A 16,768-nucleotide genomic window follows, 5' to 3' on the forward strand; every position below is an offset into this window, starting at 1 on the left:
ATAAAAAAATCACACACACACGAGAAGAGAAGCAGGTTGCGGTGCGTTTATAAAACTTATCGCACAGAGGCAGGACTAAGGCGAGGCACAGAAGAAGAAGCTGAGTTCACAGGGAGTATTTAGAACGGCATCTTTAGCAGCCACTGAATATGCAGCTCATTTTTTTTTACATTACATGGCGAGTACTCGAGGCACACCGATAATTCTTGCTGACCAAAGACAAGTATGAAATGATGAGTGATCTCTGGTATGAATCGCACGAGTTCTTCAGGCAGAAAACGTGAAAATAAACCACAAAACACTTTTGTATCCGATTTTCTATTTAGAACAGGGAAAAGGATAATTTGACATAAAACATGTACAGGCATTGCTGCATGTGGCTTCAAAATCTATTTCCCCCCCGTCAATGTTTCAGTGTGATAATAAAATATCAGTTGTCCCGTGTGATTCACCACAACATTATCTTATTCACTCAATTACAATTATGTCTGCTTTGTTATTCATTCATTTATTGAAGAGAAATTATGGTTAACTACGCAAATCTGATAAAGTATTGACTTAACAACACAAGTTATTGACTTCAGTGATGACATTCAATAAATTGTAGCTAATTGATGCAGTGTTCATATCACAAAACTGCTTATTGACTTATATGTGATTTGAACATGAAGCGTCAGGAGATGACCATTTTAACAAACGGCGAAGAAAAACATTTAATCCGACGTCTATAAAACTGTTCACCTGCTTCAACAATTTCATGTTTTATTTGAACATTGAATCACAGTGGATGTAATTATGATTTTTGGACACTGATCAACAGAAAACAAAACTTCGAAGAAAAACTGTCTATAAAAGAAGCTAATAATTTGCTCCACAGACACCGTTGTCCGTCTATGACGAGCAGCCGAGGCCAACAGCCTGACCGTGAACACACCTCTGAGCAGCAGGCACCTTTTAACCTCAGTTTAAACGGTTCAGGACCGTATTATACAATCCTGGCACTACCTCTGGATTGCATCATTTGAGCAGATTAAACATCTTCCTTCCCTCTCTCAATCTCTTTATTACCCCCGCCCCTTTAACGTCACACTATCCTTCTTATGTCCCCCGATTGCTTGCGATTTCTACTACGTCACAGGATTTTCCGCAAAGCCTCTTCTGTGTCCCTGTGTACACACCTCATCAGGGACTGCATATGAACTATACTGTAGCAAGCATAAAAAGGTCACAGCAGAACACTTTAGTTCCACCAAGAATCGCCAAAGTCAATGTGTGTTTTGCAGACGTGATTGAACTGAACGATAACTTTGGGCTCCAACAGAACTTCTGCCTGTATTGTTCTTATAACCTAGCAACGAAACAACCGCTGACTATTTAAAGACCGTGAAAGTGTTGAAGCTGGTAACTGTAAGACACACACATGCAGAACAAAACAGCCTCTTTGTTTTGTCTTTTTGTAAACTCTTTGTCTACATGGCAGCTACAATTTACTCAGACTGGATCAACTTCCATAAAACGGACGTCTGCCTAATATTCTACAGCAGACCATTTAAATCACAGCTGATACTGTATATGTGCTCTCCCCAAATCTGCACTGAAATTAATGTCTGTATCTATGAAACCATCTGCCTGCTTGCATAAGAGGACAGGTGGCCTGCTTAGGACTGTGCAACCAAAGGTTTGCACATGAACACACACACACACTTGCTGTATTTGCACACATACAAAGTTAAAAAGTGTAGTTAACAGAGGACAGCACTCTCAGTCCTGCAGCCACCAGTGAACCAACCTACAGACAAACAAAACACACACACTTTTATTAAAATAAAGAAATAAATCACTAATCCATAAAGTGTTTCCATGAGGATTATGGGCCAGATATTGTTTCATACTAAATATTGATTCTTTAGAAACTATAAGAGAAGTTGGTTGTTTGTATTGTAAATACCGCTGATGACAGTGCTGGATATAAACATACTATAGGGCTGCAACTAACGATTATTTTCATTATCGATCAATCTGCCAATTAAAATTTCACAATCACAATATCCTGCAGCACAAGATGACATCATTAAATGTCTTGTCTTATGACCCCCAATTATTAAATGTACCATTATGTGATACCAAGAAGAGCAGCATATTTTTGTCACATTTGAGAGCCTGAAAAAAAAGAAAAATGATTTTAATGATTATCAAAATAGTTTATTATATTTATTTATTCAATCGACGAATTGATAAATCCAATAAACGTTGCAGCGCTAGAATAATACATGTCAAACAAGAGCAAAGCTTTGTTTAAGACTGAAGTATTCAATTGTTAAACCAGGTTATATTTAAATGTCGATATACTTAAAGCGAATACATTCTGGCAGATATTTCATCTGTCAATAAGTTTCAACAACACATGCATGATAGTCTGCCAAAGATCATTGAAATTCACTCAAATCCTGGAGAGTGATATCAGACGGTTGTGAGTCATTTTTGTCTGGAGGTCCAACGGGAGCTGCATTTTAGTTTTAACTAACTGAGTGACTTGTTTATTTTAATTAATCCCTTTTCTATCTCTCCATTCTTTCTTCAATCAAAAATGTTTCCTCACCTTCAGCTCAGCGAAGAGCTTGAAGCGAAGAGATTTAACTCCCATAGAAACTTAACAATCTTGACTTGCAGTTGATTTAGAATCAATTTTCATATTTGATGAATTACCAATAAAGCAATAAAGGTCTCGGCTCCAGCAACACTAAGAAAGCTTTTCACCTCCCGGGTACAGAAACACAAATGCTCTCACAGTGTGCTGCTGATTGTGTTTGAGGACGGGCTATATCATTTCAAAATGTTTGCTTTTGCAGGACATTGTGAGCCAACACCCTCTTTGCCTTCAATTTAATGGTGCACTTAGCAGTCACTGAAATATTGAGTGGGTCTTCAGGCCCGAAGTCAGATTTGTACATACAGTAGCTCTGATATCATGTTGTGCAATGAGTTTCCTGAAGCCAGGAAAGTGGATCACTCCATCAGGTACAGTATAATGTTTAAGCTATAGAAATAAACATAAAAACAATAAAAATCAGTTTAGATGATCACAAAATGTGTGTCTCAGTCCATTTTTGAATGTAATGGCAGAAGACAATAAAGTTTATTGTCTGCTTTCCCCTCTCTTTTTTTGTAAAAACTCCCTCAGTTTGTTTTCACACTCAAAACCAGCAAAGAGACATGAGCTCCAGCAGATAAACTAACACCTTCTTCCGCAGGGCATCCCCTCACTCTTGAGATGATAGCCTCTCCACTCATCCGAAGGCCAGAGGATGGATCCTTTCATCCTCCTCAGCCAGGTGCCTCAACAAAAAGAGGTCATCGCTCCCCGTTTATGAGCCTGTGTCGGCATGAAAACAAGAAGATTGTCCACCATTTCTCTAAATTTAGACAGCCACCACATTAAATATTAACGCAAAGTAAAGAAGCCCTACTTATGGTTCAAAATCAATACTGCTGCAGCAGTGTGATCAAGCTGAATGAAAGACACAGATTGATGACATGAGAGGGGTTTATTTATAGATCGAAGGAAATTTGTTCCAATTATCTTTCATTCACTTGATACAAAATGTTATTGCCAGTCAAAAATGTAAATGTGTCAAATGAACACCAACATGAACTGGAGTCTGATGCTTTTCACAAGTTGCTGATTGACAGGAACTTCTAACAGCAGCAAGTCATTTTTTTCTATTACTGTCAAAGCCTGAGTGCAGCTATTCTTGGCAAGCTACTTCTCCTTTAGCACAAACTATTCTGCTTGCTCCTGAACAGATTTGTATGGAACAGTTTGTATCTTTTCTCTGAAGCCCATGCACAACAGAATGCAATCAGTGCTTACAGCCCACTTGTACACCCCACTGAGCTGATGCATAAGGACAGGACTGAGTGCAGTTCTAATCACTGCAACTTCAAAACAACAAAACCTTTCAGAGATCTGCATTGCTTGTTTGTGAAAAGTCTCGTCTTGGTGCAGCATCAACGGCAATCACCCACTGTAACAAACATGGCTTAAATAGTAAAAACTGATCAATGTAAAAATATTTAAGGTAATTATGCAGTTTAATTGGATCTATGAAGCCTCCAGACTAACAAATAACGACCTAAGTCAACGTTACATAAACTAGTGGATAGACTATGAGAGGGCACAAGGTTCATAAACAGGAGGAGGACGCGCAAGACCTCCAACTCTGCGTCACGCGCACAGCAAGTGGAGAGTCCGATGCCTTCGAGTGCCATTTAACATCACAAACTAACTAACTGGAGAAGAAAAAGTCAACACCCGACACACTCGGCTCAAAACATCAATCGTAAAAACGCGTAATTATCCCATTTAGCGACCAACCTTTCTGCTGCTTGAAGGACTGGATGGAGCCCGAGTGGTGCACCATTGCGACGTTCAGTTGGTCTCCGGCGTTAATTGAATTCCGTATTACAAAGAGAAATATTGCAGAACGCATGGGAAACTGTGGTGGGGAAGCGTCGCTGTTCTCGCAGCTCCCATCCTGCCAAACGATCTCGCGGCCGATGCGCAAACCCCAGCAACACCTGTCTAAGCTCCGCATGCCCCCCCCCCTCCTCCTCCTCCTCCATCCACGGCTGTTGTCATGGTGACGGGCGGTAGGGGAGGTCCTGAGACGGACACGTCCCCCCCGTCCCGATTTACTGACTCCAAATAAGCTGCGTGAAATTACCAGCGGAAGCGCATCTCAAACGCACCGACAAGGGCATGTATTCATTGGGTCATCAATCATCCGTGTTTTACCTGTGCTGGAGCCTGCAGCATCACGTAGTCTATAACACTATCAGGAACAATACAGAGCTAACCAACATATAATGCAGTTAGTGCTGGTTCAAAATAAGATCATGTGTTCACATTCCACAATACTCCAAGCCCCTTTGGGATATTTTCATCAGGCCATTTTGTTCCTGACTGAAATGTCAACATTTAAAAATCTTTGAAAATTAATTCTATAAATATTCTTTTAAAAAAAATCAAATCAAAAGGATTTCACATTCAATTTTCAATTCAATTTATTTTGTATAGCCCAAAATCACAAATAAAAAATTGGCCTCAGAGGGCTTTACAACAACACACACACACGACATCCTCTGTCCGGGAACCCTCACTGAAACAAAGGCCTTCAGATTTTCTAAATCCATTGAACATCATGTAAACATAAGACATAAACAAAAATAACATAAGAGTCCATGAGGTTTATGTTTTCTTATAAGACATAAACATAAAACACATATGGCATTGTCTAGTGTAGTTAACTGTACCTTTAGGCAAACAAAAAAGAAAACATCAACAGAGGCATTATGGACCATTCCAAGGCTGAAGCATTTGCTTTGGCAGGCATTAAATACTGTGAGGCTGTGAGAAAAACTCAATCAATAGTTTACTACAGAGCTCAGCTGTGCCGACACATTGCTGCCTGCGTAGCATCAGGGGTATCCCTCTAACAGAACCAATGTTATAGCCTATCAGTCATGAGCAGGGTGTTAAAATGGCTGCAGTAGTTTGATAGCCTAACGTTTGTCATGCTGGCTTTATTGCACAAACAGGACTTTTCGGGAGGAAATTTGATATTCTGAGTTTTAGTAGGGTATTTTAGATTTGGGGCAATACATACAATATACAGAACACAGTATTATTAGTTTAAAAAAAACAACAATTTCTTACTTAAAATAAGATATTTTTCTCTGCATTTCTCTCCCTTGTCACCTTGTTTTCATTTATTAATTTGAATTCGTGGTTTCTTTATTTACTTTAGTGATGTTAACTCAAGAGCCCTGATGTGCACCTGTCATCACCTGCATAATTTTACTGTTGTTTTTGACAGCTTCTAACTATTATATGCAATATGGAGAAAAAAATTGAACAGGAAGCATGATATTATTAATCACACAGTAGGTTTATGTGGTAAACCTGCACCAATAGGAAGCCCTCATACAATATAGTCTTCTTATCACTTTGCCTTGGGTCTTCAATTGCACAGTATTAACCAAACACAGATCTTATCGTGGTTTATCTGCAAGGTCACGCTCTCATCTCAATGTCAACCACACAGAGTTACAGACCAGCAGACCTCCATCCGTGCTCTGAAACCCACGAGAGGGATTCCCTGTGCTGCTCGTGTTGTTGCCATGTGAGCAGACACCGAAGCGACCGCAGTGATCTAGTCAGTCTTCAAAAGGTCACAATAACACAGGTTGCAGTTTGGTCTGTTGTCCTACTTTTGTGTAACAATCTCTGTTTGCGCTGGTATTCTGGGGAGTAGTCTGGCATCTGTCATAGATGCAAATACCATCTGCTTTCTTGCCGCTCAGCACGCCTCTCCTCCCACTGCTCTGATGTTTATCGAGGGCTGGTGGCAGGGCTGTGCGTGCCAACCCCCATAACATGTCATTGAACTGCGAGGCAAATGCACTTGTTCCATTGGGCCGATAAATAAATAAGTAAGCAGCTCTTATAAGGTCGGTCCATTTAAATTTGATCTCCTCTATTCCTGCCTGTTAGTTTAAAGATGTAGGTCAGATGACAGCTCTGCAGAGAAACCAAGGTTTCTAGATAGATGAAATACTGCCACCTTGTGGGTAAAAACATGATTGACTGAGTAGTGAGCACTCTGCTCCAAGAACCACATACTGTTTGTGCATTATTCACCTCAACCAATGCATGCAAATATAAAATCAGGAACTACTTTTGACAAGATTCAGGTCTTCCAGCCTCCAAACAAAATGGCTTTCACGACATCTTTGCATCAAAAGCGAAACAATAATTGTCAACAGTCAAAACATGTCAAATCTCCTAAATCTGTGCTGCAACAATTTGAGGAAGCTACCTTAGTTTTCAGCTTTTTTGTCTGTCAACAATGAGAATACAACTGCTAAATGAGTGCAGTTTGATCATAATGGTAATAGGCTACCTCAAAAAATAAAAGTAAAATTAGAAATAAAATATTTCAGTCAGAGAAGAGGTCATGTGAAGGGAGAAATTTAATCACATTCAGAAACAATAAAAGCTGTACCTTTATAAATTATTCCGTCAATTATTTATTTTAGAAAATCAATTAAAAATTAGTCAGAAAACTGAAAATGGTTAAAAAAAAAAATGCAAATAACATTTTCCCATAATCAAAGTTCAAATCTTCAAATTACTAAAACTCGAAGAAATTGAATTTAAAAGAAAGACAAGCAGCGGATCCTCACATTTGAGAACTGGGGCCGGAGAACATTTGATGTTTTTGCTCGATAAATGGCCTTAATGATGAATTGATGGCCAAAATGTTTGCCAATTTAATTTAACTAATTGACTAATGGATTGATCCTAAATTCAATATGGTCCATATTCATTAAGGAATCAGTGTAAATACTCAGTGTTACCCTCAAACTTTATATACACATTAGGTGTGCAGAAATATCCGTAACAAGTGTGGGCAGATCTCAGATGGATGTAATGCATTTAAAAGCCTTAATGCAGTGCAGCTGGCAAACTCACCGGAGAGTTGGTCGCTGTCCGTCTCGGTGTCTCCAGAGGGGAAGCTGTTGGCCAGCGAGGAGCTCCAGGACACCGAGTGGCTGATGGTGGTGGGATTGACAGGAACATGCCTCTCCAGCAGAGGCAGGAATATACAGCTGTCCTGGTGACATGGTCCTGCAAAACACACACACACACACACGCACACACACAATGTGATCAAAGTGTGAGTCGACAGTGCTCATATCATTAAAGTATCTTTATTGTTGCTGTTATCTTGAAGGGCATCCCGTTATAAACTCACACCGTGAGCCCTCTCGTGTTACTGCACTCATACATTTTTAACACATCTTGAAAATTCTCTTTTCACCGTCTGACACTTGACACTAATGGGGAACAATAAGGCCTCTGGCTTTAGCCAACCGTGCAACTCATCTGATCAGGTTAGATTTTGTTTTTATAAAAACCAGTTAACAGTTAAACTGACAGAAATGTGTGATGAGATAAGTACAGACTAACCAGACACATGAACGTAATCAATTAAACTGTTGAGGGATACCTTTTAAGGATTTCAGGAGTAAACTATTATCTAAACTGCAGTTTTATTAACATGAAGTTTATTTTCCAGCTTCAGAAAATTAGAGCAAAAAAAGTCGACTGATTTTTTTTCCTCTTATTTTTTTTAGCCGAAGTAAAACGGCGAAAAGATATGAATAAATACAGTGCATTTTATCTCATTTTCAAACACGGCAAACTGTCAACCTTCACAGCTGGAAATGCTTCTCTAACAATGTGGATGTTTAGAAGGGAAATAATCAGCACAATAAGAAAAGAATGGCTAAATGCACATTATAGATTCATATTTACTCTTTTTGCATAAAGCATTGAGCCATTGTTTCGCAGTAATTGCATTATTATATAATGTGGAGGCTACCATTGTGCATCTTAAATAGGTCACTGCCTAGGGTTAACCAAGTTAGCATACAATAATGCATTTTAAATTTGTTTACAATGGAAAAATAACATCTACAGTCAGTCTGTGCTCCCTCCCTCACTGTATGCATGAGGTGCCATTAAGACGAAGAGGAAGGGCCGTGGGCTGCACACAGAGTCCAAACAACATGACTCACCAACATTCAGAAGTACTTTACATCTCAGAAAGGATTATTATTCCACAGGTTCAACAGCAACATCTCTCTTCAGCATCACTTCTCAATGGAGCCCATAAAAAAAAACAATCTGTACAGTAATGGAAAATTATTGAAATGCTTGATTTCCAATGTGTACAGTTTACTTTGTGACATACTACCAGAGGACTGTGTAACACAAGCATGGAGCATGTAACAGTTGAAAAGACCATTAACAGCGATTATTACACGTCAATAGTGACATCGAAACTTCTGTGTTTAGGTTACAAGAGCTCTGAACAGCTGGTCAGAAAAAAACAACTTTCCCTAGAAGTGTTTAGTCCATTACAGACGTGTAGTCTGAGTGCAGTAATATACTGTCCAGAGGACTTCACAATTACGGAGACACTAGGTCACACGTGTCAAACTCAAGGCCCGCGGGCCGCCACGTCATTTTATGTGGCCCGCGAATCCACCAGCAAAAAAACTTTTAGACTTGAAAATAATAATATCCCCATAGTTGAAATTATGAGATAGAAAGTTGAAATTATGAGATAGCATGTTGTCTGTGTACCGACATTAAAACTATCGCAACAGGTGGACAGGAGAGGAAACAGCCCGTAAAGCGGTTTTCCAACAAGTGATTGATACATCATCTATCAATGTTTGTAAGAGGCTCAAGGCAGACTTGACTGTCAGTGAGGAGCTCTTGGATGTAGCTGCCATGCACGGGACGACGGCAGGGAGGGACATTAGTGATGCAGAGAGGTGACAAAAATAGCTTTGAACAAAGTTAATGTAATAACTTACGTTTGATGATATTTGTCTTTGTTATTTTCTTTAATAGTTTGATCTTTGATAGAGTAATGTGGGTTTCTTAACCCTAAATTAAAATGATTTATGTTATAATAACAGAAATGTGCATAAATATCATTTTACATTTATATAACTGCATGTACAATATTTTTACACTTGAATAAACAATAATCAAAAGCAGAGACAGTTATTTAACAATATGTTAGGAGTAGTTATACAGTTATACAGTCTTACAGTTACAACCGGCCCTTTGAGGGAAACCATGACGCTGATGTGGCCCGGAGTGAAAATGAGTTTGACACCCCTGCACTAGGTAGATCGATTGATGAGCAGGGACTTCCTGCTTGAACTTCCTGACACATCAATTATATATTCAAACACACACATTTCAAAGCCATGGTTCACTTACTTCCACTCTCAAATAATCTTGGATGTATGATGAGATGTTGAGGAAAGTGTGACTGCATTAACAATGTATAATCTATATCAGAGCATATAGAAATACTGATTAATAACCATAGGAGATGGAAGAATATAATCAATGTGTGTTCACAAACACTTTACAATATGGAAATATGGAAACTAAATGTATTTAGTTTGAGTGCATCTTGCTGGACATCTTCTCCAGCAACTTGTTAATTGAATAAAAAGGGCATCAGTGTTTATCACCTTATTACATATAAGCTAAAGGGGGTGTATAGCCAGTCTGGAGGGCATTTTTACTGCAGTATTTCCATTACTCCAACCTGGTCTGTGTGCCTTACATCACTTAAACAGCTTATGTTAGTCAGCACCGATCACTTAAGGCCACATAAATGTCTCCATAAAATCAAAACACACCTGTCTCCTTCTCTAATTCAATGTGTGAAGAATGAAATGTTCTTTCAGGTGAACAAAATGTTTAGCAAACATTACAGCCACGGACAGAAAAGAGAAACTTGTGGTAGCTACTTACTAAAAGTGTTTAGACTGAATCCTCTGCAGCTAGAAAGTGAATATTACTTTTCTAAAAGAAGTCTCTAATGTTATACACAACTTCTTTTCAGTTGTTAATTTAGATTAATAAATTGTAAGAAGAAATACCATTAAACAAAGCTCACGACAAATACGTTTTTAAAACTAGGATTTTCACCATTTTCTTCCCAGAGAGTTCCACCAGCGGTGGGCCGTCAGGGCCAGCTAAGCCTTCTCCGCTGGCCTAAACAGAATCACAAAGTTATAGCTATTTTATAATTTAATCATGTTTCACAAATACACGACATGTATTACAATTGTTTTTCTTATTAGCTTATTTCCCCATTGCACAGCTCCTGTCTTCCTCTGTTGCTCTGCTTCCAGCACAGCTTGTTTTAAGGAGAGCTTTTATCCAATCAGATTCAGCCCCTATTTATCTATGCTATGCTATGCTATGCTATGCTATGCTAACCTGAGGACGCCATAGCAAACGCCGGCCGGCGAACGCAGAACGCAGTTGTTATTGTTCCGGGTTCAAAAGGTCACACATCCCGTTGTCTGTTACGTGAGCGCAGTTATAGAAACAAATAGCCGTAGCTCAGTAGGACAGCACCGAAGGCCCAGCTATAAAATGCACGGCCCGCCACTGAGTTCCACACAACTCTTCCATTAGTCCAAAGGGAAAGCACTCGGTTTAAGACTCTATTTGACATCTCTGCTTTGTTTACATTAGTCACTACTGACCCAAAAACATGGGGTAAGGAGGCACAAACTAAAGGATCTGAACCAGTTTCAAATACCTGATGATTTATACTATGGTAAACACTTGACCATGCAGCTTCTGGCAGAGCCACCACGTCACAATGTGCTCCCATGCCCTCTCAGAGTCTGCACACCACTGAACAGTATCCACATGACTCACACAGATGAAAACACTTTCCCATTAGCTATCCGGACATTACCACAGTTTTGCCATTTTCATCTTTGCCTGGGGCAGTGATGATTTAGAACAGTTAATAAAAGCCACAGCATCCATGCATTAGAAAGCTCATTAGACTGAATGACGCTGGATTTCCCTTGACAACAGTCTTATTCCTTCAGTCTGTGGCGGACCACAGATGTTTCAGCACAAGAATACAATGTGCGTTCCTGACCTGTCGATGATAAAATAAAAAGCACACACCCAAAAGACACAAAGTGCAATTTAATTATGACCAATTAATCTATTCCTCATTTATGGACATTGACACTTCATAAATAAATATAACCTAAATGATCAGTTCTCATCAAGTCGATGTAGCGAATTATTCTGCACTCATCACTAACACATGTAGATTTTACAGTATAATGAATAGCCTGTAAATATAATGGTCAACTGCTGAACAAGACTGTACTCTTTCTATCTCTGTTGTCTTTTGAATAAGTTGCCTGCATACACACTTGATCAAAAACCATTAAACAAAAATTGTAGTAAGAAAAAAGTACACCCTAATAACAAATCAAATTCTGTATTAAGTTATTTGTTAATTTTAGTTTTATAGCTAGCTGCAGTCTTACTGTCATTCCTTTGTTAACTACAACTCAATGAGTCTCCTTCAGAAGTGAGTCAAACCTACCTGAGGAGCTGCCAAGAGCCGGTGACACCTTGACTTCCATTGCATGTACGTGCGCCTTCAGTGCAAGTCCCTCATCAGAAAGTTTCTGAATGACAACTTGTAGCCTGAAAAAGCTGTGCAACCTCATGAACCTGCCATTGCCACAGTGCAGCACTTAGAGCTGTGAAGTAGCCCGGGCGCAGCAGCGAAGATGGATGGGTGGAGTTTAACATGTTGACGGGTTGAGCGGGGTACAACATTAAAACTCTCAGGGTTATTGATTGTAGAGTAGAGACGGAACTGCTGATTCATCACATGGAGCTCCCATTAGTATAAGTGATTGAGAACATAACCAGGAGAGCGGAGAGCCAGGTTTTCTTTGAATTTAATGGCTTACGTTGGCAAAAATCTGCTACCATGAAGTTTAATTAGCCTGCACTTCAGAATCAGTTGTTTTTGTATTGTAGCTAATGTTGTCGGGTCGAAGTCCCATATTCACATTTCTCTCCTTACTTTGGATTTAGCCTAGTATAGCATTTATGGGAAACCAGGAAATGTCTCTAACCGGCTATATTCTGATAACCTCTGCATTTATTGTGCTAATCGTGAGTAAATTACAAACCAAACATCAGAATGTAGTAGTAATGGATTATATTGTCATTATCACGTTTGATTTGTCCTTCGCCACCAGGTGGTGCTGTTGGACCAGCTAACAGAGGACCAGCTTTGGGCGTCACTGATCACACTGAGCTACGTTCAAAATCCTACAATGAACACATTTATTACTTATTACTTATTTACTAATTCGTTTTGTAAATATGACGACTGCACAACTGATTACGATGCATTAAGTATTAAACACAGTAGAAGTCTCGTTGTTTTAATGCGTGACATGAAAGTAAACGATAGGTTAGCTGTCTTTGTGTGTTCATAGCACGTTAGCAGAAAACTGTGTGCGAGTGAAGTTCTTGAACACACCCTTGTTGCAGATTCGTCAGCCAGCTGAACTGAGACCAAAACATTCACAGGGATAAATATTTGACTTTGACGTCTGACTTACATATGATATCATATGACAAACAAGATATTTTCCAATTGCCGATGCGATTAAACAAGAGGTGTGAGGAGACATAATTAATTAGGTGGCTTGGAGAAGTAACAGGGCTTGCAGTGGTAGTTTATGCTAGCATGCTAACGTTACCGGAGCTAATAGAAGCCGCTAGCTAACGGTAACGTTATTATGCCGGACGACCCAACAACTGCCGCTTGGAGTAGACGCTTTTGCCTCAGTTGCCTTGACAACCAGCCCAGCAATCTGAAACTGGCTCACCAGCAAGTCAGGTAGCGTTAGCTGCTTAAGCTAAACCGACACAGTCATAACTCTTTTTCTACGTTGCCTTTTTTACTGCCTGGAATAACAACTCCAGGATGGGGATGTGCTTACCGTGCCTTGGTGGAGCAGCGGACGACGTTGTCGTCACTCCAGATCCAGTAAGTTAGCGTTCATTTACTAAAACTTGTATTTCCAACTGTGTCAACAGAATGCCACACCTGTAACGTGACATGTGACGCAAATTAATTGAATTTAACGCTTCGTTAAGGCCCTGTGGTAATGTTCAGGAGGCGTCGACCGTGTTTAGCCTTTTGTAAACACTGGCATGTCAAGTATGCACGAGGCCCAGCTGAGTTAGCCTGCGTTAGCTAGCTAGCTATATACTATATGCTATATTATGCTATATACTAAGGTCTACTGACTACTCAAAGTTGTAGCTTACACGTTACCCATTTGTTTTTGTTTTCACAGGAGATAAGAAGACGACAGTTAGCTGAGGCCGCTGAGAAGAGACAAAAAGAGGTGGGTTAACTTACAAGTGTTTGTCTGTTTGTCTACACCACCAAGACAGGGTTTTAATACACTTCGTTGTCATATTATTAGTTATATCAAGCTAAACGTGACTCTAATACAATACATTTGCTATAAATCATATCATTATGATAGTGGGGTAAGCTGTAATTCCGTTGAATTGTATGAACATTTCTCAGTTCAACACTTTACAATTGAACAGCCAAGCACACCACACCCTCCAAAATATACAAAAAAAAGTCAACAGTTCCCTAAAACAGTGTAATAAAAAAACTGAACAAACACAGGCTTTATTTTAGGGTTGTTCAGGCTGCATTGGTTTGAGCTTGATGCACCTAACAATCTGGTAGTGTATAATAACTTTGTAGCCTTCGATTTCACATTTACACCCCATTAGAATGGTAGATGCACATGACAGTGTGGTGAGTGGTGTTTTTATGATACAGAAAAGCCACTTGCAAACCCGTAAGAGCCATGCTAAAGTTGTATCAAGGTAAGACGACATGGACCAGAATGAGAACTTTTCTCGGCCAGATGCATCTTTTGGATTGGCTGATCACCTTCCACATGTTTCTGCTATAAGTCACTATTTTCACCTTTAAATCTTTTGACACACCGAGGATTTCACACTTTAAAGCACTGAGCCCTAACCCACAGCCACGTTTCAGTTAGCTGCTCCATCGCTCAGCTGAATGCCCCTTTGCTACTTGTGATTGAACGTGTGCTTTTTAAAAAAGGTTGTGATAAAATGTTTGATTAAAAATGCTTTTCAAAAACATGCATGTTTTTAAGACTGTTTGTATTTTTAACATATCAACAAGATAAAAACACAGCTTTAATGAAGATATGACCTTTTATATAAACACGACTAAAAACACTTTTTAATGAAACTATTGCCTGTATATAAACACTTTGTTAACGAAGCCAGTGTCCGTTGATGCTTGATATATTCCTCTCTTTTTCAGACAACATACAGGGGTGTTAAAAATCCAGACGCTGTCGAGAGGAAAAAGAAAAAACAGGAAGAGATTGAAAAACAGGAGATGACCACCTCGGTGTCTGGTGGTGGTGGCGGCGGGTTGAGGGTTAGTTTTGTGTCTTGAAGGATGGTCCTGAATGTCATTCATGAGGTTTAATCATATCTTTAAGCACTCTTTTTTTTGTTGTTGTTGTTTTTCTGGTGAATTTTGAGCTGTTATGCAACATACAGTTAAGCGACAATGAATCGTCGGGTACAAATATATGTGACGGTGTTAGAAGTTTGAGTCTGTTTTGTAATATTTGGCTGAGTTTAAGACTTGTTCTGATGATTTTCCCCTCTTTGTTTTCTAGTGGCAGGTGGGCTGAAAATGAAGATGGTAACAGCTCCAGTCTTGACTCAACATGAAGTATTGCGGCAAGATGACTTGAAAGATGTTTGAACTGCTATCCAGTTTTCTAATTGTGTTTTTTTGCCTAATTTATGATGTTATGAGACAAACGACTACAGTTTTCTTGCTTTATGCAAAACTATCTGAAGGGATTACTGAAAGAACAGCAGGACTTTCCCCCTTGTTGCCAAGTTATACAAGTCGTTTGGACCTTTTAGACGAGTCAGGGAGGACACGGAACATGTGTCAGTAAGTACAGGTCCTACTGTACTAGTTCTATTTGACCATTGATTAGACAACACGAGATGACACCAAAGAATATGATTATTCTTATCTGGTGACAGCTGTCCTCCAACACTTTTCAGATTTCTCACTACACTGCTTTTGGTTTTCATTGTCGAGGATTTGTAAATTCACCTTGGTTGGCCACATTACCTTTTGTATGACTTCTCCAGAAGTCAGTTATGCAAATGACACATTTCACAAGTGAAACACAGTTTGTTTACAAAACATGTAAGTGTGCTTATGATTAGAACACAGTAACACTCATTTCACTTTTATTTTATTGCGGGCTCTATTTGTTGGCAACACAAAGACTTGTGCAGAGAGTGCTATAACTTGTAGGTATTTATTGAACTTGTAATGCACTTTGCCTCTCCCCGATGTGTCCTTGTTGTATATTGTGATGAGAATATGTTTGTACTCGGTGCAACGCCATTTAATCATTCATTTGGTGATTCAGTCACGAAGTACAAACTACATACTTGACAAAATATGCAGCAGCAATAGAATACTGCAGAATAATATAAAACAACACTAAGGCATTTTCCAACAAGTCAAAATGAAAAGGAGGTGCACTGGTCCTATTGCACTGTGCACTGGTCCTATTGCACTGTGCACTGGTCCTATTGCACTGTGCACTGGTCCTATCGCACTGTGCACTGGTCCTATCGCACTGTGCACTGGTCCTATCGCACTGTGCACTGGTCCTATCGCACTGTGCACTGGTCCTATTGCACTGTGCACTGGTCTTTGCCTTCACTTCTTTAATAGAGCCCTCTTTGTTTTTCTCTGCACAATTTGAGTTTGTTGCATTGGATTTTAATATTTGCAGAACATTGATGTGATGCCTGCTTAATTGAATTTAATTGAAATGTGTTTGTGAATTGCCATATTGCAAACGGAAGCTTTCGTTAAACATCTATTTGCACACAGTTTGTCTACATTTGGAGAACAGCAGACATGCTCGCTCCCACTCTTAAGTTGGGAGAGATTCATGTCACCTAAAATGGAAACAGAAAGAAACTGAAGGAAAAGAACAAGTGAAGTGTGTACAGTACGTAGTGAAGCATTTACGTTGGCTTGCCTAACTGAGTGCATTTCTTACAGCCTTCACTTGATCCTAAAATGCTTCCGGTGCTCTCGCCATTTTGTAGAACAGGAAATGTAACCGAAGTTATTTGCTACAATAAATCACATTTCTGCTACTCTTGTGGAATTCATTACATTTCAGTTCTGGTAAGATTTGG

At 39.4% G+C, this 16,768-nt stretch overlaps 2 protein-coding genes across 8 annotated transcripts in view; one reads left to right on the forward strand and one right to left on the reverse strand.

Annotated features, from left to right (window-relative positions):
• The window catches only part of ano3 (anoctamin 3), a 40,368-nt gene extending 28,312 nt beyond the window's left edge, over positions 1-12,056 (reverse strand). For 5 of the 6 annotated variants that reach the window (XM_031859643.1, XM_031859669.1, XM_031859652.1 and 2 more), the window contains exon 1: positions 4,376-4,613. In XM_031859643.1, the coding sequence (XP_031715503.1) occupies positions 4,376-4,595 (220 nt within the window). In that variant the 5' untranslated portion in view covers positions 4,596-4,613. Of the gene's footprint in view, positions 1-4,375; positions 4,614-7,534; positions 7,691-12,026 lie in introns of those variants that run through there. The other variant, XM_031859677.1, reaches the window with a different exon arrangement.
• A 928-nt stretch (positions 12,057-12,984) lies between these two features.
• svip (small VCP interacting protein) lies at positions 12,985-16,724 on the forward strand. Of its 2 annotated transcripts, XM_031860192.1 has the most exons (4): positions 12,985-13,496; positions 13,810-13,860; positions 14,835-14,954; positions 15,202-16,724. In XM_031860192.1, the coding sequence occupies exons 1-4, from the start codon at positions 13,434-13,436 to the stop codon at positions 15,214-15,216; spliced, it is 249 nt and encodes an 82-aa protein (XP_031716052.1). In that variant the 5' UTR covers positions 12,985-13,433; the 3' UTR covers positions 15,217-16,724. The 2 variants fall into 2 exon arrangements, with proteins under 2 accessions (XP_031716052.1, XP_031716043.1); XM_031860183.1 differs by having other exon boundaries at positions 14,835-16,724.
• Positions 16,725-16,768: the final 44 nt, after the last annotated feature.

Source organism: Anarrhichthys ocellatus, unplaced genomic scaffold, assembly GCF_004355925.1.
Source record: "Anarrhichthys ocellatus isolate YVR2014 unplaced genomic scaffold, GSC_Weel_1.0 scaffold2, whole genome shotgun sequence".
In the NCBI taxonomy this organism is placed as follows: Eukaryota; Metazoa; Chordata; class Actinopteri; order Perciformes; family Anarhichadidae; genus Anarrhichthys; species Anarrhichthys ocellatus.

What these genes read in the sequence shown, in the direction of transcription:
- svip (XM_031860183.1), top strand. Translation starts at nt 13,434, where the DNA reads ATGGGGATGTGCTTACCGTGCCTTGGTGGAGCAGCGGACGACGTTGTC. An exon ending in TTGTCGTCACTCCAGATCCA is followed by an intron (nt 13,497 to 13,809) that starts GTAAGTTAGCGT and finishes TTGTTTTCACAG; the next exon opens with GAGATAAGAAGACGACAGTT. An exon ending in CTGAGAAGAGACAAAAAGAG is followed by an intron (nt 13,861 to 14,834) that starts GTGGGTTAACTT and finishes TCTCTTTTTCAG; the next exon opens with ACAACATACAGGGGTGTTAA.